Below are 22,830 nucleotides of genomic sequence, written 5' to 3'. Positions count from 1 at the left end.
ATATATATATATATATTGAATTTTGGGAGACTTTAACAGTGCTGCCAATTTTGGAAAAGTCATCCTAATTTACTGTGTTGAGTTGGCATTGTACAGAAATGGACAGCCATAAGGGTCTAGAAATGTTAATTTTTTAAAATTTTTTTTCCAGGTATACAGGGGTAACACATCATACTAAATATGTAAGGTCATATCTACGTGGGTTTGATTACAGAAACTAATAAAGTATTCTCTAAATAATGGAAAAAAAGAATAAGATAAGACTATAAGAGCAAGAAGCAATTTAAATATGTTCAGGGACCATTTTCATCTCCAGAATTAAGGATTATTTTAATGTTACATCATTGCCTTTTCTCTTTTACTTTCCTTTTTAGTTTTATTTTAGGATTCCCTATTTTTAATATTCACACAGAGATTTCTTTAACTGAAATACTGAATAGTTTCCTTGGTGTGAAAAATTATAATAGTACACAGGATCCTAATGAGATAATTAATAATGTGAAATAGGAAATAAAGAGCTAAAGGTGTAGGGAAAGTGGGAAGGGTGGGGAAAAGGTAATAAGGGAGAGGAAAAAATATGAGAAACTGAAAAATGGAAATAAATGTTTGTAAATGGGGAGGGGAGGAGGAGGTGAAGGGAGGGCAGGGACAAGGGAAAAAAATGAGAATCAAGACTTATTATGTAAAGGTATAAAATCCCAATGATGAATGTAACTGTATTGTATACCTAGATTGTACCAATAAACTCAATTTAAAAAAGAACCAGTGCTCAATGGAGAAATGGACAGTAAACAAATATTTACTCACAAAGAATGTCAATAAAGGCAGTGGATGGGGTATGATTAAGAAATACCTAGCAGAATGTGGCAGGAACAGAGAAATAAGGGTTCACTGTGAGACTCGGTGTTCCAGCACAGAACATAGCTTGTATTATTTCCACAATGTTTTATCTCTGGCTACTTTATCATCTCTCTTATCATCTGATTTCCACACTAGCAGCAGTCACTGATTGTGTACTATGCAGCCAGTACAGTACTCAGTTTCCTGTTATCCTCATAACTACCCCATCTCCACAGCTGGCACTACAAATGATTGAGGACTCTGTGTATAAGCAAACTACCTTTTGCGCAACAGACCTGCACTACAAAACAAGTAGGATAAAAGCTAAGCCACACCTGCCTTCCACTTTTTCTTTATCTTCTACTTCCTCGATGACCACAGTCCTTTGTGCATTGTCAGTGTCTTCAGTTGAGTCCTTCTTTGGGGGTTTCCAAAGTACCCACCAAATTTCTTCCCTGTCAAGTTTCTTGTCCCAATCTCTGTCTATACTCTGCTCAGATGTTTTTTGTTTTGTTTTTTTTTTTAGCTTCCAGAGCTTTATTTGTCCTACCTATGTGGAAGACCAGCCTACCTTTGTCTCCAGTCTTGGGCTCATTCTCGAATTTCAGCCTCATTTCTCCATTTTCATCTGCACATCTACATCTGAACACAACACTGAGCCATCAAATTCACATCTCCAACCAAAGGCATTGTCTTCTCAGTCAGCCCCTTCTTCCCCAGTTTTTTACAATCTGTTTCTCTCGATAGCAAAAAGAAAAAGAAAATCATTCTCTACATTTTTTTTTTTTTGCATATGTGTGCTAGAGATTGAACCCAGGGCGTTGCACAGGCTATGCCTGTGCCTGGTAGACCACTGACCTACACCGTCCAGACCGTCTATGTTCTTGTCTCGCGGCATTCATTTCACAAGCCAGTGTAGACATGGTGCTTACAGTGGGGACACATGGCCTCTTCTGATGAAGCTACAGTCTGTCTGGCAGGCCAGACAGTTGGAAGAACAATACTGACTCCAGAAGGAGCCCTAATGAGGGTTATGAATGCAAACTCCATACACAGTGGGTCTCGCCTCTTCTCTGCCTAGGTCAAGTGGGCCACAAACTCCTGTGACTATTCTGCCATGAGGTCATCCAGTTGACTGCTAGCTCTCCCAGTGCGTGGCCTCTGCCCAGCCTCCCAGTGGTCTTATCTCCTCTCGCTCTGCCACTTCTCTGAACGCTCACCTGTTATACTGCCTCCTAACGCCCAAATTTCCTGTGCTCTCCCCCATCGCATTCTAAAGTCATTAAATATAGTGAACGCATGCTATTTGCTACTGTAAACCCACTGGCGCAGAATGCCCAACAAATATTGGTGAAATTATCAGTCCTCTTTCCACACTACTAACCAGAATTACTTTTTAAACCCTCCTATGCAAGAGTTGCCTTTTCCAGATCTTTTCAAAACTTTGCCACTGTAGTGCACCAGGTAGGTTCTGAAGTAATAATCTAGAGGCATCCAGTAAGAGCCCCAATGCACAGCTGGCAATATTGAAAAACAGTGACTGGCTCACAACTAATGAGAAGGCCCTTCACACAGGACACTCTGGCTTCTTACTGCTGGCCTGCTGGCCCTGCAGATGGAGGGAAACTCAGCGGAGGTAGGGCTGTGCTGTTCCCAGTGCTCTGTGGTGCTCGATTTGGGACACAGCTCTCCTTCCCTTGTTGAAAGCCAGCTTGGCCACGATTCCTAGAGGCCGAAGATTCCTGCACCAGCTCTGCAGGTCTGAGATGCCTGGCATCATTGGCCCCTCCCCTCAGGGGGAAACACTTGCCTCCTGCCTGGCTGCACTAAGTATTGTGTTTCCAAAAGCTAAAAGAGAGATGGAATGGCTGCACTTGAATGCCAGCACAGCCCCATACCTTATCTGCTATGTGACATTAGCTACATAAACCATGAAAAATTTGAATTTCTTCATCTTGGAGTGGAACTAATAACAGACATCATTCTTCATCATAATCATTTTAAAATATGGGTATTGGGTATATTGTGTCCATTTGCTTTACTTTACCTACATGTAAAGTTTCCATACTATTGTAAAAATTATCTTCTAAGCCATTTGTGAGAACCACATGAAAGTAGGCATGGAAAATGCTAATCACCATATCTGGTACATAGAAAACCTTGGGTAACTGCGTTGTCCTTACTATGAGATCTTGTGGCACTAAGATCGTCTTACCTATTCACTGGTCTGGGTTAGGTTTTCCTCCACTAGAATTATACTTCATGAGGGCAAGAACCTTACCTGTCTGTGCCTCTTACTGGATGCCAAGTGCACACAGTAGGCAATCAGTAAATTGTCATTGAAAACATGAATTCTGAGCTGCGGCCCCACCCCCAGTTCAAATTACCTGCGTGTCTTGCTCCCAATAAGCATCCCTTACCCCATCCTAAGAGGGAATGTCCACTCCCATACAGAGCTGGGGGCTCACGCAGAAAAAAAGTAGCTTAACATTCAGCCTAGAGCAAAGATTTCCAAAATCCATGCCCCTCACAGACTCTCTCTGTAGGAAAAGAACTGAAAGAACAACTCAGAGTAAAGGATCAGAACCGAAAAGAATCAGGGGAGAAAATTTAAGAGGCTGCAGAGCTCACACAGGAAGCTTGCAAAGGACACTAGGGTGTAGGAGAGCAAGGACCATGGGGAGACAGCGCAGAGCGAAGAGCACACAGCACATTGGCAAAGCTTTCTCCACACATAAAGAAAAACTCAGATTCCACTGAGGCCTGGAGAAAGAATTAATATCAAAAAGGGGGTCAGAATGCAAGAGTACAAAGGAGCAGGGCAGCACCACAGGAGGCTAATAAGGTGGCAACATTAGTGAATGACACAAAGGGTAGGACTACAAGCTGTAGGAACCTTAACTCTTCCTGTTTTTTGTCAAGGACATGATTGCACTGGAAAAAATATAAGGGAAAGGTAAAATTCATTATTATTTCCTGAATCATGTACTATGTATCAGGAAGGAAAATATACTTAGAATCTTGCTTAAACTTTAGAAGACATAGTGATGATGAGTTCCATTATAAACGTGAGCAAAATTAACTTCAGAGAGACGAAGTACATTACTCAAGAGTCCAAAGATAGTGAATGATCTAACCCTTCCAATACACATTGTGTATCTTGGTTCAGCCCAGTGGAACCTTTTGAACTATCTACCCATGCAGCCTGTCTTACCTATCTTGTTTGGAAATCTTCAGTTACTCCATGTCCTAGCATGGATATGTCAACACCCCACAGTCTAGTCTGATTTCCTACTCCAAGAACCCAGCACTGAACACCAAAACTGAGAGGAGCACTACCTGGGACAAGTTCATGTCTAGGATCATAAAAGGGGGATTCTGAAATGGTGGGGTAACAGGGAAACAAGGACACTCTTTGTCTTGTCTTTTTTTTTTTAGTAAGGGTTTGTTTGTAGCAGAAACTGTTCTCAGGCTGTAGGTGCCTCCATCACTCTTGATCTATCTTAAACAGAGTAAGAGTTGTCAGCACAGTGTTCAGACTTGTGAATAGCTAATGGTCATCCAGAACGTTCCTGGGAATCTGGGCGCATAGAAGAAATATATATGAATTGAACTGCATCATGAATTACCTCTGAACACAAGAAATCCAGAGTGTGTAGGGGGTGGGAGACAGTAAAGGGATTTTTAAATAGGGGAGTGTGGAGTAATCAACTTTATATTTTGCAAAAATGATTCTGGTGGGTCTGGGGATTTAGCTCAGTGGTTCTGCTGCCTGCCTCACAAGTGCAAGGTCTGGAGTTTGACAGATTTGAGCATCACCAGAATACAGATGGCAGCAGAAGTCACACATTCTTACAGGAGAGTTCAAGAAGTACAAATGGAGACTGCTAGGCGTGGGGAGTGGACATAAAGAGCAAGATGAGAAGTGGATAGAGCAAGATGCAGATAGAAGGAAAGCACTAAAGGGTGAAGTCAGGGCTGGATACAGCTGAGTGGTAGCCTTGGGCTCAGTCTGCAGCACCCTGCACACATATACACATGCACACATGCGCAGTGAAGTGCAGGAAGAGCTAGAGCAAGCGGCAACATAAAGAAACAGAAGCTGGCACGGAGAGGGCAAGGTGGAAACCAGAAAAGTTAAGAAAAGGAAAAGAAATAGAATAGAAGAGGCTAAAACCCTAGAAATGGGACTGGAGGGATTAATAACACCAAGTACACAAAACCCCGGCTTTACCAGACTTCACACAGAGGGGAAAGCCAGGTAAGATGGCTGCATGATAGAGGAGGTAGCAAAAGAAGAGGACAAAGGACAGAACCCTGGAGATTTCCTTGGAAAGAGTTGGAAGAACCTGGGAGAGGCAAGGGAAAGATGAGTGAGGAGAAGCGGAGACAGGCAACACTCCGGAAGGCCAAAAGAGGCCGTAGGAAAATATGACAGGCAGCACTGGAGTAGAAGTCAAGCTCTGTTAATTAGGAAGGCAGTTGTGACCTTGGAGGGCAGCTTCAGCAGCCTGGGTGGGGAGAGGATGTTCAGGTCATGCCAACTAAGTCAACACAAAGCCTTTTCTGGAGCAAGTTAACAATTAAGTCACTGCAGAACAATGGGGCCTCCCTGGGCTTAGCCATGTCACACTGCCCTTTCCAAACAGGTGACCCCAGCAAAAAAAGTCAGCAGAGATAAGTGGACAAATTGAGACAAGACTATTGTGTCCGACCAGTGAGACCCCTAAGAGGGAAGGACATTTCTCCAGTGTGACTCACCCACTCCCTCTCCTTGTGTTGGATTTAGCGTACTCTGAGACTGAAAAGGGAAATGTGGCCATTGGACATATTTGATCCCTGCCCTCAGGAAGCTTCCAGTATGGTTAGGCAGACTCTCAGTCCACGAGAACATACCCCAAGTCAGAGCCTTCATCTGCTCTGCCTAATGAAATACCATTCAGACTTTTACAAAATTATCTGTGTTTAAAATTCTTTTCATGTTTCCCACAGATGGTCAATGTAAAGCACAAAACTGCATGATAAAGAGGGGGCATGGGGGTGTAGCTCAGTGGTAGAGCACTTGCCTAACATCATGAACGAGACCCTTGGTTTGATCACCAGCACTGTATAATGAGAGAGAAAGGTTGCGGGGAGAGAGCCATACAAAAATAGTGTAGGGCTGGGGGTATCATTTAATGGTAGAGCACTTGCTCAGCATGTAAAAAAGGCCCTGGGTTCAAGTACATTGCCAAAGCAATAATAATAGTGGGATAGACTAAATGATAGACTTTCTGAAGACAGTATCAACTCCCAAATACAGGTCCAATTAGCCCTTTTATTATTAGTACAAGTTTGCAATACATAATGATTACATTTAGTGTGAGTAGTTGGTTCACACACGACACAGCTAAATTCCTTTCACGTCCCTTTCCCCTCCCACCTTGCAGTTTGCTCTTCTGGTTTCTATCTCCGAACCCAGACAACTACTTCGGGGGTTCCTCTTTCCAGTGCTGTTCTACTCGAACCACCATTCACTGCACTCAACTCCAGTTCTGAAGTCAAACCATTTGGTGCCGTGCGAGCCCTCACCTCTTCAAGGATCCCTGTTCTTGTCCACAGCAGCCTCACTTCATCATCCCTCCTGAGCACCTCCTGCATCCAATCACTGGTCAAGCTCTGTATCAAGCCATCGTGTGCACATCATGAATATTCAGTATTTCCTTGGTGATGGATTGGTTATGTTTTGTGTCCTAATAACCTTTGTGGTCTAAGACTAACTGTGGCTATAACACTGCTAAGGTTGGTGGTGAAAAGTAGATCTGATTTGGACTTAATCCAATCTCCACCAACTGAATAGGTCAGAGACTTTGAACACACAGTTTCCTTGTTCACAAAATATAAGTCATTAGGATTGTGGGAATCTAATATGAAATACACGTGAAGCTCTGGACATGGAGATATTATTTCTCTTAGTCTCTTAGTCAGTGTACATCCTTTTAGTAATGCCATGTTAAATGCCACGAAGCCCAAATCCAAGATGATGACAATGGTATTCAACATTTAGAACCTCAGACTATTTAATAACTCCCAGAAGGAGTCACCACCCGCCTTTGGACTCTGTATTTAGAGCACAAAGACCTTCACTTAAAATATTTCCCCTCTTAGACCCATCTTCTGTTGCATCCTGTTTTAAATTTTTTAATTATGTAAAACAAAATGCTTTCTTGAGTGCTTGCTCCATGCATCATAGTTTCAAATCAGCCTGGAGTATTTTCCCATTTTCCCTCTAGAAATCTACCTTTTGATCCTTAAGGAGGCCTTCTCCAGACCCTCACACAAGACTTCCCCTACCCTGGGCTTCACAGCACTTTGGGAACTCCCCCGGAGGTGACTCTCATGTCACACCCCGCAGCCACAGTTAGGTGTGCCTGTGTCTTGCCCACTGAACCATGAAACGCCCGGCTTCACAACAGACGGCGAATCTGTAGTTAACACTGGAGGTGTTGGGAAAGATTGGGCTGGCCAGGATGGGAAGCCAAGAGTAGAAAACCAAGGTTGCCTGTATGTCTCCCACCAAGCTGAGAGAGGAACTGAGAAGAACATTACGAAGCAGCCTCAGAGGAGCGGGAGGAAAGAAGCCCAGGGAATGTGGGTTCAAGGTCAAGGAAAAGTAGGAATTTCGGTGCTATCACATGACGATAATTGCGTGGGATTTTAAATTTTCTCCTACCACTGCTTCTGGAAAATAAATGGTACATACTGCACTCTCAGTAAATACTGAATGGAAAAATGTATCTTCCTTCCTCCATTTATTTGGCCAAAGACCATCCAGCTGGTAACAGACACTTGGCAGAAGATTCCTGGGATCCCTTGGCCATTTCATGTGCATCAACTCTGTGGTGCACTCTTGCTTCTGGGAGCCAGCGCATCTGTCTCTCCCTGCCCAAGGGCTGCCACAGTGTTCCAGGCCACTGCATGCAACTGCCTGGAGCCTACAGTGCCTGCAGCCTAAGCCTCCTGTCCTCCCCAGAACCTGAGGGGAAAGTGGAGGGAATGTGGCCGCCTTAACCAATGAGTGACAGATTGATAGCACCAAACCTACAGCTCTCTGATTGCCAGCCTGGGCAGCTCTTAACATGTGAGTCCCAGGCCACCACATCTTCCCAAGATAATCAAAACCAGTGTGACCTCGGGGGACTTCCCTTGAGGCCCTCGCTGGCCTCCTCCCCTCACCTGTCCACCCTCCTTAGAAATTTTCCTGACAGATCACTTTCGCATCCTGCCTCTGGGGACCCCAAACCTGCCCGACTTCCAAGTTCTTTCTTGCCGTAGTGTACTTGGGATGTTTTTGAAGTTGTATTTGTCTGCTCGTCATTAATTTTACGGTCATTTAAAAAATTAAATGGCCATCGCGGTTGTTGTAGGAACCATGGAGACAAGCACATGTTCGAGCAAATGTGCTCTTTCTTCTTCTTAAGGCAGCTACATTGTCTCCAAGGCAACATAGCTTTGAACATCATGGGGAAACGAAATAAGGAACTCCAAGAGGGAAAATGTTACTTTCTTTAACTTGTCTTTGCAGTTGTCCTTCTACTGGATCCATAATTCAGTGGCAGATAAAGTGAGCTTGATCTTTAATGTTATCTCTGTCTTTTTAGTGTCTGGGGGATATGAGAAATATAAAGCCATTAGAGAAATCTAAAATTTGGTAAAATATCCAAGTACCCTACTCTAACCACTTACCAATTATTTCCTTTATAATGACTTCCTTCCTTCCACCCATGTAAGAACTAGTACTTTCCAGCTGTCACCTGCAAAGAATCTGTGCATGGGGACAGGTTGTGTCTTGTTCAAACACTTGGCTCTCCCTTGTGTTTCCCTGGCCCTGGAATCCAAGCAGCTTTAATATAATCCCTGTGGTTGTCACCTCAGATGGCTGCCCTCTGTCACACCCAGAGGATGGGTGTACCATTGATTATCACCATTTTGGTTGTTTTGTTTGCTTGTTCATTCGTTTTTTGGTACCAGGGAATCAAACTCAGGACCTTGTGCTTGTGAGGCAGGCAGCGGCGGCACCCCTGAGCTAAATCCTGGCCCAAATGTGAACTGAAGATACTGCTTTAAGACAGCGACCACCATGGTAGGACCAAGGTTATGAAAACAAAATAATCCTCCGGGTGCAGTAAACTATTATCTTTTATGGTCTGGCATATTGGTTCACATTATGAGACCTTGATGAAACCACAGAAGAAATATTTACACAAAATGAGCGATGTTAGCAAAGAAAAACCTAAGTGATCGCTCCAGCTTCACTTGTTCCTGGTAGGCATAAGATCACTAAGTTTGGAAGTCATGCAGCTGGGTAATACATTATTAGTTGCCTACCAGCTTTGCTGCACATAATACTTCTTTGTGGCTTATGATAAGTCACCTTGGTCACCTTGCAGAAATTTAAGGGCTGCTTTTGCTGAAAACACTGACTCTTTGAGGCTACAGATATCTAATAGGTAACCAAATAGATAAACGACTTGCTGGGCGTGGTGGCGCATGCCTGTAATCGGGAGGCTGAGGCAGGAGGATCGCTGTGAGTTCGAGAGCAGCCTGAGCTACGCAGTGAGTTAAAGGTCAGTCTCAACCACATAGTGAGACTCTGTCTCAGAAAATAAAAAAACGAAAAACAAAACAAATAGATAAATGTCTTGAGGTCTTTGTCTTTGTGCCTCTGTCCCCTTTGCTGTCCTATCTTAACCCTTGGGTCAAATGCTACTCCGCTCTGCACACAGGTGTGTTGATTATTTTTAAAGCGTTTTGTCAAAGACTATAACACAGGCAGTGTGGCCTCTTGCCTATTGCAGCTAATCTGTGTTTTCTTTGTCTTTCTCTCTCCCCTCTTTCCTACTCCCACCCCGTGCTTCTTCAAAAGCTGTAACAACCCAAGCACCTAAATTCCTTCAACCCCCACCATAGAGCCTGGACAGAATCACAAGGCCAGAATATCCGCCCGGGATGATAGTGTGAGCTACAAAGTAACTCAGGACAGGTGAATACAAGAAGAGCTACCTTTTGAAATGGCCTATGGGAATTACCTAACTTTAGCCCACTCGAAATTGATAAAAACCTTGCTGCTGTCTTTGTTCTGGAAACAGCTAGGTCCTTCTTTCAATCAAGGCTGACTCCCTTTCACTGAAGACCCAATTCTCATTTCAGTGACCTCTGAGTCAAAAGGTTCTTCTGCTATCAGTTTGCTTTGCTTGGATTAATTTTACATACTTCAGGGTGCTTTGTTTGCAGTGCTGGGGCTTGGGTCTGGGACCTCGTCCATGCTAAGCAAGTGCTCTATCATTGAACTACATCCCCTGTCCCCACATTACATCTTCAAGAGAATTCTCAAGAGCTCAAGGCATAATACTTATTATCCTCAGTGTGCACTGTCAGATTGTTTCCCCTACCTAATACCCACCAAAATACAAACCAGTTTACAGCCAAGCCAACTTGAAACAAGGTTAACTCGGTGGTTTCTAATCTTCTAAAATTAGTCCTGGTCTGACTAATGGAATTCATTTTAAATTTCTCCATTCAGTACAAAGGTCTTGAACCTTCTCTAGAATGATGCTGAGCCTGTGTCGAAATGACAAAGAACTTGAACATGACATTTCAGTCATTTTCAAAATTGCATGTTCTCATCTTAATTCTAAAGTTCCTAATTGCTCAACATTCCACTTAGGGGTTAGTCACAGGGTTTGACCTCTCTGATGAATTTAGTTATCTTACTGGACTTTAAACAGCCAAAAATTACAAGGGCTGCTGTGGGCTTGTTGAGATGAGTGTGTACTTTGTGACCATCACCCATGCCTACACTGTGGACACAAAGGATAACAAAAGTGATAAGATAAACAAAGATAAGCAGATTCCTATTTTTCCAGCTACCCTGAGGTTCACTTAAGATTGACTATTCTCATTTATTCGCCATAAAAGTACTGTATCCTGATTCTAATTTCCCCAGGAATATTTAGCCCTCCAGAAGATCCCCTGAGTGCCAAAAATGGCATTGCTTTTCCCAATTTTTCTTTGTTTGTTATGCTTAAGTTTTCTGAGGCAGCTGGAAAATTACAAAAAACAAGTCTGACTTGAAAAAATTGTGAAGTCCTTGGGTGCTCACTGCTTAGTGTAGGCAGAATAGAACCATTAGCCCAGCTTCTACCCCAACCCCCGTCCTACTGACGACAGGATGACCAAGCCAGTCTCCTAAATGCAGGATTCCAGGTTTCCCCAAGCATTCCTGTAGATAAACATTACATGGATTGACTGATTATCTACTTTGATTTCTTTTTAATTTAAAGAAGCTCATCTTCCCCAGCACTTTAAAATCCTAACAAGCACCGGCTTGCATTTCGTTTCAAGAAATCATTTTGTTATTGGGTTAAAGTAAAAGGCAAAATAGGAAAAGTTACTTTAGAGTCTATTTCCCAATGAGGTGTGGAAACCCCAGCTCTTCCTTCAATACATCCAGTGGGTCAGAGTATGACTGATGACCTCCCAGCAAATGATTCAACAGCTGATGTTCTTTCCTTATCTTCCACAATTTTCTGGGTTAGAAGAAGTCTGAATAATCCTAATTAAAGCCCTATGTGCATTTAGATTTCAAGACTAAACGAACCAGTTTTACAACTCAAAGGAATTTAATTTGGCCTCACACTTGAAGTGGAATAAAACAAAAGAAGAAATAAACTGGCAGCTCTGCTAATGAGCAGCTAGATTTCTGTACACACACGGCCAACTTGATCTAATTAAGATGCATTAGAAGTGACACACTTGAAGAGGAAGGGTTCAGACTGGACACAAGTTTCTTGAAAGCAGCCATGTGAACTGCAACATCTCTAGCACGGGTGAGTCCCCAGAGACACAGCAAGGTGCAGGGGAACCGGGTTTTGCATACTTTCTTGCTCAGCTAGGGAAGACAACCAGGTGTAGAGCCCAGGCAAATATTCATCTGAAAACAAAATTCCTTCTAAGCCTAAAGAAGTTCATGGGACACTCTCAGATTCAACAAACATGTGAAATGACAGCCTTGCTTGATATTTATTCCTGGAAAACAACCAAAATCATTGCTTATGTGCACCAAGCCTTTACCTCCCTTCTTCCCACCAACTCCTTCAGGGAAACTCCTAAGGACAGTGCACCAAAGCAGTACAGTGAGAGACAATTGGATATGTGCTGTCCTTTACTCCACACCAAGTGTTCTGCATTTAAACCAAATGTGAGCAAGTCTCACTGAGGCAGGGAGAGTTTCAGATCCTACCTTCAGTGACTATGGGAGAGCCGTCCACTTACCTGTCACCAGGACTGCCTTTTGATCCACGGGTAACAACTCTTGGTCAGCTGAGTACATATGCACAAGGAAACACGACAGGGAGAAGAGAGTCACGCTCCAGAAGAAGGGCAAGACGAGCAGGTAAGCCCCTCCGCAGAGTCCAGCGAGCCAGACCACCGGTGTCCCCAGCTGCCCTGGGCTCTTGTGTTTGCAGAGAACTATGCTGCCTAGGGCTGCGGTGACAGCCAGGCAGCACCATGCTGCCTCTGAGAAAAACATGCTCATTCTGCAGGACTCACTGCACCTTCACGTGCTCAGGGCCAGCAGGTCCAATGGGATAGCTGGAGGCAGCCTGGGTTATATGAATGGGGAGGCAAGAAAGGAGGAGGAGAGATCAGCCCCAGCATCCTTTGAATAGCATGGATTATGTATAACATACAGCACATACTCCCTGGGGTAATTTAAACCAGTGTGCACTGCAATATAAATACCAGGGCATTTCCTTTTCCATCACTCCCCCTCTCCCTCCCTACACACACAATGCGCACTCACCCGCAAACAAGCATGCATGTTGGATTATTTTAATGACAATTCCACCTTTGGAGAGATGACTAATTGGATAACTGACAGACTTGGAAGTGAACCGAGACTGACAAGCCTTCTCGTTTGCAGGAGCTGAGTCGCTCCTTTGGAAGCCTGCAGTGTGTCTGTCAGTTCAGTTCTTTTTATGTGGAGTGTATACATGGGTGTGTGAGGGTGTGTGTGTGTGTGTGTGTGTGTGTGTATGTGTGTGTGTGCATGTGTGCACAAATCCAAGTGATCAGTGGTTTGGAAGGTAGATTTCAGAAGAGGAAGGCATCCTCGATCTGGTCCCTGTCTGTAGGACTCCTGCTTCTGCCAGCTGAGCTCGGTGGGAGAGGGACTGTGTGCCAAGAATGGCAGATGAAAAGCAGCCTGGTCTTGTCAAAGGAGAGATAAGCCAAGGTGAGATGACAGCAGTGACAGCAGAACTGAGAGCAGCCAACCAGTATCATCAGCACCTGCTTGTGATGGGACGTGACCATTCCTTCCTTCTCTCTAATGAGAGGCTTCGGCTCCAAGCTCTGTGCTGGGCACTGGGATTCAGCCGTCAACTGCTCCATCCCTTGGAGGACGGTATCCTTATGGTGCAGATTCTATTGTTCTGCCAACTATTTTCTAGACAGGGACCTGGGGCACAGAGAGACTGTGAAATTTTCCCACGATCACAGGACAGACTATGCCAGAGCTTTGCAGTCTTAACCTCTAGACTGCCTGCTCTTGGTAGCAATAAAAATCAACGTCATGAAGTCCCTTCCCTACCTTTGCCTCATTCATACCTTATACAATGCTTTGAGGTCGATGTTACTGTGCTCTGTTTACAGAGAGCAAAGCTCAGACTGGGAGAAGCTAGGTCACTCTTATCCTAAAGTGGTGAGTGATTTACCAGCTCAAGGCCATCCCAAGTGGTAATGCCAACTGCCTAAAGGAGCTGCCCCAAGTTCAGACCGTTTATGGGCACAAGCAGATAAGAGAAACACTCGCTTTGAGTTCAGATTGCCTGTATTTAAATCCAGTGCTCACTGTACCACTTACTAACTAGGCAGTCTTACTTACGTGGGTAACTTCATCGCCCTTGACCTCTTTCTCTTTGGCTGCCAAGTGCCAACGCACCCTGCCTGGAAATGCTGATGCCTTGTGGTTTTTCAGCAGGACAAAAACAAAAAATACGAGGTGGTAATGTAGAACGCAGTGTTGGTGGAATATGGACTTGTCATAAAATATAGGCTGGAGTTAGAAGGTGCCAAAGGGAAGGGGTGGCAGGAAGAGGACTGCACTGAGGATGCCATGGGGAGGGCAGGGCCAGCGTGCACAGCAGACAGGAAGGCAGACAGACCTCAGATCCCAAGCAGGGAACCCAGATTCTGGATCAAAAGCGTGCACCTTGGGAGAGTCACTGCATTCAGCCAGCCGAACTGCAAAGGGGGGCAAGTCCCCCTCAAGGCAATCAAAAGACCCAGGGGAGACAGGGTGGGAAGCAGGGGCCTGTGAACTGTGCGGAGCTGAGGGGCTGAAACAGGACATCGAAAGTATTTATGAGGGCCCTACCGGCAACCTCTAGGACATCTGACAGGTAAACGCCGCCAGCCTCGGGCAAGGAAATGGACCTGAGGGTTGGAGCTCCCACTGCCCAGCCCCGAACTTTCCCTCTCTCTCCCACAGACTCCATTCCTTCCTGGCCTACGCACAGCCAGGTGTGGGATGGGGCATGCATCACAGACCTTGGGCTTCATAGGCCAGGAAGTCTCTGTTCTGGGCTCCAGGGGAAAAATGCCCCCCACGTGGGGATGCGGGACTAGCTAGGGCTCTTTGATAGGGGTGCTGGCACCCACATCTGGGCTGGGTCAAACACTCCTGTGACCCGGTGACTCATCTCCCACAGGCAACCCACATGGCTTCTCAGCAGGAAGCCCTTTCCTAGAGGCTCAGGCCTGTGGCTCCCATGCTGAGGGCAGACGCTGCCCCTTACAATTCAGAAGTCCAGGAGATTTGACGATGACATTTCCTGTACTCTGCACAGCACAGAGAACCCAAGCTCTAAAATCCTGCAGGCAAAGACCAAACTGAGCTAGAAGCCTGGCTCCACCACTTAGGAGCTTAGAAGCATTTGGCAAGTTGCCTGCTCTATCCAAGCCTCAGTTTCCCCACATAAAATGGGGGTAGGGACAAGTCCTCCTCCATGGGGTTGTTTCAAAAACTGAATGCTGTAATGTTTGCATCGTGCTGGGCGCTGATAGGCCATCATGAGGGGAATTGCTAGGAGAACTTACTTCCTCCACCTCCTTTCCCCCCAGGCAGAAGGCACATCCTCACCAACCTTTCCCTCATCCACCTATTTCTCCGTTCAGTTCATCCCTTGTCATCCTTCACACATCTGCATGAAGGTCACTTCCTCCCCACCCAACCTGAATGTGTCTGTCACCATTACCTACCCAGTCCCTTCACTGCCTTTAGTTCACCTCACGAGTATGGAATTAACTTGTTCATTTTAAGAAAAAATGTCTGTCTCTTCTACTAGGCTGTCGTTGCGGTTTATATCCAGATGTCTCCCCCAGAGCCTCATGAGTTCACAGGTGGGGCTTTGGAGAGACGGTTGGGTCATGGGGACATCAGACTCGTCAGTGGATTAAGGATTCTGCGAGGAGGTGGATCACACCTCCTTGATCTTTCTCTGTTTGCCAACACTATGCCCGGAGTGGTTTCTCTTCTACCCAACTCCTCTGCCATGCTGTAGTGCCTTGAAACCAACTGACGCTGGACTGAAACCTCTGCACACTGAGCTAAAATAAACTTCCCCTCTTCTAATTCGTAGGTGTTGAGTGTTGTGCCTCAGTGATGAGAAAGTAAAACGTCGTGAGGGCAGGAATGTGATATGTTTGTTGCTATCGATGTTATTTTGCCTTTCCTGTTCACCCAATGCCTACCCTAGTGCCTGGCACACTCTCATACTTAATTAATATTTGTTGAGTGGATTGGGGAAGGAGCAAGTCTACACGGAGTGCTTCCAGGTGTCCAGTTCTGCGCCGGCCATGGTGGAATCTAGCAGGTTCTAACCGGCAGAGCTGAGGACCCCAACCTCTCTGTGCTTCTCACCACAGAAGAACCATTGGAGGTGGAAAGGGAAGCTTTTCGCCAACTAAGAAGCACATGGAATTGCAAATTTCCAGGTCAAAATTACCTCAATCCCTTTGGAACCCTGAATTCTTTTGGTGGGGACCTCAGTGTCCTGATGCATCTGTGAGCTACTGTGGCTTAAGGGAAGACTTTCTCCTCCAGTGTGGAATCATATCTTCATTTTTGTTCCCATCATTTTGTCCCAGAGCTCCTCTAAGGGACCTTTGCTTAGCTAGTGTCCTGGTCTAGAAGCTTGCTCTAAATTTCCCAAAGGGAAGGGGACAAAAGGAGCAACTCGTTCTTGCTATTGATGCCAGGGGGTCCATGTGTTACATCCTCCTGCCAGTAGAGGGCTCTCTTCGAAAACACCGTGTGAGAACTATCGGACCAAAGGACAGCATTGCCCAGCCTAGAGGGCAAAACAGCTAAAAATGCTCAAATGTACTTTCTTAGAATACGTGGCTGTTAAGTTTAAATGAGAATTTGAAGAAGTAATTTCTCACTTACAGGGAAATTGAGGGTGCCTATTTCTGTTGCTTTCAGATATTTGAAGGCTTCTATCATGTCTTATCTCCTCCGAGCTGATGGCTCCTCTCTCAAATGTCCCTGAAATATAGTAGAATATATTTTACCTGTTGCCAAGTTCCTGAAGCAATCACATTTTAAGAGCTCATTTTTTAGAATGTTGTTGGAGTAACTGAAGAATATTGTATTATAGTTAATGTAGCACGATGGTGGCGTGGAGAACGCACCAGAGAATGGCCTTCTGTTATGTTGTAATGACACAAAACTGAAGACACGGACAGGTTGATATAGGTCATGGCAGATAATCCAGGAACTATGGGGAGACTCTGTTGATCACATATGTTCCACTGTGCTTTTCGAACACTTGAATGATAGCTATGTAAATATCACATTACTTATTTCTGTGTTTCATACAGTGAGGGGAAAGACCAGGAGAGGACAACCAGAAGTTGGAGATAAAGCAAGTCTTCTTTTCTGTCATTGAACTAGTGTATGGCCCATGTTACAGTGGCAGTTTATAATAGCTAAATCTTTGAAACATCCCAAATGCCCATCAACCAATGAATGGATAATGAAGATGTGGGTTTTTTATACAGTGGAGCACTACTCTGCCATAAAGAAGGATGAAGTTCAGACATTTATAGCTAGATGAATGGACCTTGAGATCATACTCTTAAGTAAATAAATCAGATACACGTGTTTAAATACTACATTGTTTTGCTGGTGTGAGAAGCCATACAGTGGAAATAAGGACTAAAATGTATAATAGATATGGGGAAATGGGAAGAGGAACCAAGGAGGGAGAGAGGGAGAAAGGAAGGCAGGGACAAGAAAAAAAGAGAAAATAGAAAGAAAAAATGAAAACAAACTTTTGCACTTAGGGAGAGAGCATGAGGGGAGAGGGACTGGGTTAAAAGAGGTGGGGTGTACCGTGTATAGGTACCAATTCCCCATGGTGAGTGTTATTATTCTGTGTGCCTACAATGTACCAATAAATGTTTTCCCGTTAAAAAAAAGAAAAGAAATATTGTATGGTGAAGATGTCAAAACCTCAAGTATGTCAGATCTCATTTACTGTGCTACACAACTCAAAGACCCACGGGATCTGGCCCTTCCTGGAATGGCATCTAGCTACCTTCACCTCCCAGGAAATTGCTCCAAATAGAGCAAAATATTTTTACTACAGTGCAAACAGCGCAGATTAGAATAAGATTTTCACTTCTCTATCCATGAACCCATAGTTTTCCTCATATATCCAAATACTCATTTGTTCTTTTGACAGTAATGCCTTATTACTACTGACTCTGGAAAGAGAGAAAACTTTTTGAAAACACAATATGACAACCCTTCTCTCAATCAGATTGGTTTGTTTGCATTTAATGTGAATATCGATATATTTAGTTTAAACCATCCTCTTACATACTTGCATGCTTTTGCATACTCTTGTCTTGCATATTTTCTCCTCTTCCTCCTTGCCTTCTTTGGATTACTTTCTTGTTGTTCTGCATTCCATTTGCTCCCTTCCTTACCTTGATGCTTATGTATCATTTGTCATTTTTTGATGACTAGTTTAATGATTAAGTCTGACATGATATTTTTGCTCCATTCTCAAATAATGTCAGGAACTTTCAACACCTTAAAACTGTTTTCTTCCTTCCTCACTTATATGCTATTTAATTACCTAGCTGTCGTATCCCACAAGGCACTACTATTCTATTTGTCCTAGACAACCAACCATTTCAGTCTTCCTACCAAGTCACTACCCTTCTGCTGCTCAATCCTTCCTCTGTTCCCAGGCTTGCCAACGAGGTCATTTTCCATCCTAAGTTCTTTTAGGTGCGGTGTGGTGATGAAATCTCTCCAGTTCTGTTTTCCTGAAAATGTCTTCAATTCATCTTTATTGCCAAAGGGTATTTTCACTGGGTATAAAATTCCACATTGGCAGCTGCTTTTATTCAGCATTTTGATAACTTTGAGCGTATTTTTTAACATTCCATCTAACTCGGCCTGATAAACACTTAGCAGGAGGATTGGTCCTGATCATCCCATCTTCCAGAGCCAGAAGCAAAGTTTTTCAGTCTTTTTCTGCCAAGTCTCAGTTCCCTGTCTTTGAAGGCATTTTATCTGTATCAAAGCAGAAAGCTTTAAAATTTCATGTGATTAAGACAGGCCACTGTTCTAGCCTTCCTGCACCATGTCATGGGACTTCTAAAACACATACTTCCCATAGTTTAAGTAACATTTTAACAACACACTCGTTCTCTGAATATTTATGGAATTCCTACTGCATGCCAAGGACTGTTCTATTCCTGACATGATACATGCGGTACAATGGGGCTGTGGGGCCGCCCTCCACTCGCTGCAGAACCACTTTTCTCCATTCACATGAACCTGGGCAACACCCCAGGGCCAACACCCTAATTCCTGCCCTAAAATTTATTGCACAGAGGTAGAAATATGAAAAAGATCTTGGTGCTTGCTCTGGAAAATTCCACATTTCCAAACCTACCTGCCTGAACTTTCTTCACCTGGAACACATTGAAGGTTCATGTATACAGACTGCATCTCATACATACAATTACAGTGGACCCTTGACTTATGAACTCTGTTGGTTCCCAAGGGCTGGTTGTAACTAGTTCAGGACAGCTGAGTGCTGGATGTTCGCCTGGGTACACACCGTAGATAACAAGCAGCAGATCAATCTTCCATTAACCTAATTAACTCAAATTGTTCATATGTCAGGCCAGTCGTAATTTGAGGATCCACTGTATAACAGAATGAATTACGTATGGAAAAGCACGTGCATAATAGATGCAGCTGGCACAGCTCAGCATCCTGTCAATCATGCTCTGGAAGATCCCAGTAGGAGCCCACCCACTCTGAGCATTTTGTGTCTGTGATGAACCTTGCTGCTGCAGACCATGCCAGCTCTTTCTTTGTCACACAGAAGGACCTACAAACCTATCTTGGACCCCATCATCCATTATAAGAAGAATACAAGGCCGAATAAAACAGCCCTCGCTCCTGCTATTACCAAACTTCAGTTCTAGTGAGGGAGACAGATCAATCAATAGTCAATGACAACGTCGCCATGACAGACAGACCATTGGAAACCTCTTTTCCAAGTGTAATCCCAGCACTCTAGGAGGCTGAAGCAGGAGAACTGTGAGTAAGAGCCCAACCTGGGCAACTTAGTGACTTAGTGATACCTCATCTCAAAAAGTAAAAATGAGAAAAAGGGCTAAGGATACAGCTCTGTGAGAAGGCCCCAGCACTCAAAAACAGAAAGAACAAAAGAGTTGTAGACATTACTTATCTGACATTGCTTTATCTGCCAACAATGATATCCACATACCCTGGTCAAAATCTGGTTAAAATGCAATCTCAAATTGGCCTTCTGCTCATCAGTGTGGTCGTGCTATAAAATGCAGAATCGGACTAATCTGGCTTTTTCCTTTATTAGTCTGCCACGTCAATTCCTAGTTACAAGCTGTTATTATCTAAGTCTTCCATTTCTTAGACTGTCCACTCTCGTTTTTGTAAGGCCCACAATGGGAGTCAGATCCACCTGTGATGCATGGTGTTCGGAAGGTATTTTCTCGTGCTTTTGGAAAAATACAACAGTTGAGAGAGGAGCTTTCAGAGCTCAGAAGAATTTCTCAGCCATGGCCATGATACAAGGGTGTTTGTAGATGAATCCAAGTCCAGACCTTGACATTATAGAGGAAGGTCTAAGTTTAGTAACGCTTTGTATTTTAGTCTCTAGGTTGCAAAACTTTCTATGTATTCTTGCAAATCTTTCTTGTGATTCTGACTAATAGTTTTCTGGAACTTTAACTAAATAATTGGACTGCAACAAAATACACAATGGAATTGCCCCACTCAGCAGTTACCATGGCATCCACAGAGGCGCTGCAGAGGGAAGACGGCAGGAGATGGGACACGGGGAGCCGAGGGATGGGAAGGCGGAGGGATCATCACCCACCATGGCCGCGGGCTGACACCCCGGTGCTCCTGCCTCTGCTAACTTCCTCTGCTGGCTGCCTGCACTCTTCTCCTTTCCAGATATTCACACTTCCGCACCCTTTCATGCATATGACGTGAGAAGCCGCAACCAGGGAAAGCAGGGAAGCCTAGAAGTTCTGCTGCAGCCAGAGAAAGGCGTGAATGCCCGGCACCAGGCTCCTCCCTCACCCAAGGCAGCCCCAAGGCCCCACCACAGGCCCAAGGGCTCCAGAACACAAAAACAGTTTGCAGTGAGGCACCCTCGGAAGGGAGAGCTGACAAGGACTGACCACATTCAGAGGGACAGTACCACAGAATTTGGTACACAGCCAGGGCTTTAGCTCTGTGTGTGTGTGTGTGTGTGTGTGTACATTTATGCACACTGAGAAGGCAGGTGTGTATGGATGGACATGTGTGTGCACACATGCACAGATGTGTGTCTGTCTGTAAGTGTTTGGAGAGTGAGGAGGTGTGGAGTACAGGCACTTCTACATGTGTGGATACACGTGTGTGTGTGTATGATGATTGTGTGCATCATAGACACGTGCCTGTTTTGGGGTAAAGTGTGTACACGCATGTGTACATACAGGTAGGTGTGTGTGTGTGTGTGTCTCCGTATCTGCGTAGAAGGACATCTATGTGTGTGTTAATGCACACACTGACTGCTGGTGAGTCAGCCCACCAGTACATCTCCCTATTTCAAGCCAGAGGGCCACAGAGACGGGAGGATCCATCCATGCCCTGTTCCAGCCCTCACGTACACAGCCTCTAAGCAGTCCTGGGGCTCTGCAGTCTACCAACTGCAGGCAATATCAACAACCTTTCAAGCCGAGGATTTAGCTCAGTGTTTCCACAGCCTGCCTCAAAAGGGCAAGGTCCAGAGTTCAATCCCTGGTACCAACAAAACAAAATATGTGAAGGTAATGCTGATCAAATATTTAGTTCAATGTCAGGTTCAAGGGTCTCATTTAATGTTTAACTTCAGGAGCTCCTTGATAAGATCAGGGTCTAATGCAAAACTATAAGGACTTGCTTTGCCAGTGATCCTGCTCCCTGGGGAGATCACACCCAAGCCAATTTTGCCTTCATGAGCCACTTATGTCCATCCATGAATAAAGCAACAGGGCTAGGGTGGGGCAATTCACTGAAATTAAACAGTAACAGCTGCTAATTGGCTTTTAGTCCGCTTCCTAGTTTGTCAAACATTCACTGTTCTAGGCCCCAGTGACTCTCTTACCAGTAGCACCTCCTCACTCAGGGGTGGCAGGAATAAGGGCACTTTCACACACATTGTCCTTGCCTCTCATTCTGTGAATCAGATCCCTGATAGTCATAAAAAGCCAGCTTGAAAGATGCCCATGACCTCAGAGTCATCCTCTGGGAGATTAAGCATTCTTACTTACATACATTCAGATCAACATGTATAAAATCTCTCTGCCCATATAATTAATATTTCTCTTTCTCTTTTTTTTTGTTCTCCCTCTTACATTTCTTGAATTTCACATCCACTGACTTCACTTCCTCCCCTCATTCTGCAAAAGGACTAGAGTGTACGAATTCCATCCTGAGTGGAGAGGGGTGATGAGGTAGGCACTCTGCCATTACCACACTGAATGTGCTGCCAGCTCCTTCCTGCAGCAGAAGGGAGGGGAGACCTTGCACCTCCTTCCGTGTTGGAAAGCCAAGCCAGAGCAACCTCTGGTCCTGGTGGTAAGGACAATGTGGCCTCTAGAAACAGTTCTGGGAAGAGTGCCCGCTTTTCACCGGTCCATGGAGAGATGATGGCCCTCCATAAGGACAGCATACTGAGTTTCCATAAGACTAAATTCCAATTATTAAAAGGATTATTTTTAAACCTTACAATTGTCCTCTTCTTTTTGGCATGAAAATGTCTACTGAAATTGCAGTGGTAGAAGATCACAGGTTAGTGGCGATTGCTTCTTTGATGCCCTTCTTAGGGAAAATTAAAAGTTGCTATAGTCAGGCACGGTGGCATGTGCCTGTAATCCCAGTAATCCCTCTGGGAGGCTAAAGTAGGTGGATTGCAAGTTCAAGTCCAGCGTAAGCAACTTAGTGACTTAGTGAGATCTTGTCTCAAAATTTTTAAAAAATAATGAAAGTGGCTGCAATGGAGCTCAGAGCCAAGCTCCTGGGTTCAATTCCCAGTACCACAAAATAATAATAATAATAATTTTAAAGGCTGGCACATTTATGTGACTCCTTAAGTATTGCTATGCTCAAAATGCAAAGATTTAGGAAGTCACTAACATACAATATGGTGAGTTATGGTGAGATCAGGCTAGGTTACAATTCTAACTCAGTTTCTTATTTGAAAATGTGACCTATGTTTTCTGCCATGAGCCTCAACTTGTCACCAATAATAGAGAAAATAATATATTCCTCATAATGACTATAATGATGATCCATGTAAATAACTTGATGTATCACAATCTTGTTTGTTTTGTTGTTGTTGT

General features: G+C 44.4%; 1 protein-coding gene across 3 annotated transcripts in view; it reads right to left on the bottom strand.

Annotated features, from left to right (window-relative positions):
- Positions 1-22,830, bottom strand: part of Hsd17b2 (hydroxysteroid 17-beta dehydrogenase 2) — a 61,509-nt gene that overhangs the window by 33,981 nt on the left and 4,698 nt on the right. Inside the window, exons 2-3 of one of the 3 annotated variants that reach the window (XM_010618343.2) lie at positions 16,334-16,432; positions 12,154-12,485 (exon numbers count right to left, since the gene is read on the bottom strand). In XM_010618343.2, coding sequence (XP_010616645.1) covers positions 12,154-12,418 — 265 coding nt within the window. In that variant the 5' untranslated portion in view covers positions 12,419-12,485; positions 16,334-16,432. Of the gene's footprint in view, positions 1-12,153; positions 12,486-12,685; positions 12,799-16,333; positions 16,433-22,830 lie in introns of those variants that run through there. The other 2 variants (XM_010618345.2, XM_010618344.2) reach the window with 2 other exon arrangements.

Source organism: Fukomys damarensis, unplaced genomic scaffold, assembly GCF_012274545.1.
Source record: "Fukomys damarensis isolate Sample0158 unplaced genomic scaffold, DMR_v1.0_HiC HiC_scaffold_32, whole genome shotgun sequence".
Classification (NCBI taxonomy): domain Eukaryota; kingdom Metazoa; phylum Chordata; class Mammalia; order Rodentia; family Bathyergidae; genus Fukomys; species Fukomys damarensis.
Note: the sequence above shows the minus strand (reverse complement) of the source record. Positions and strands in the feature narration are given on the sequence as shown.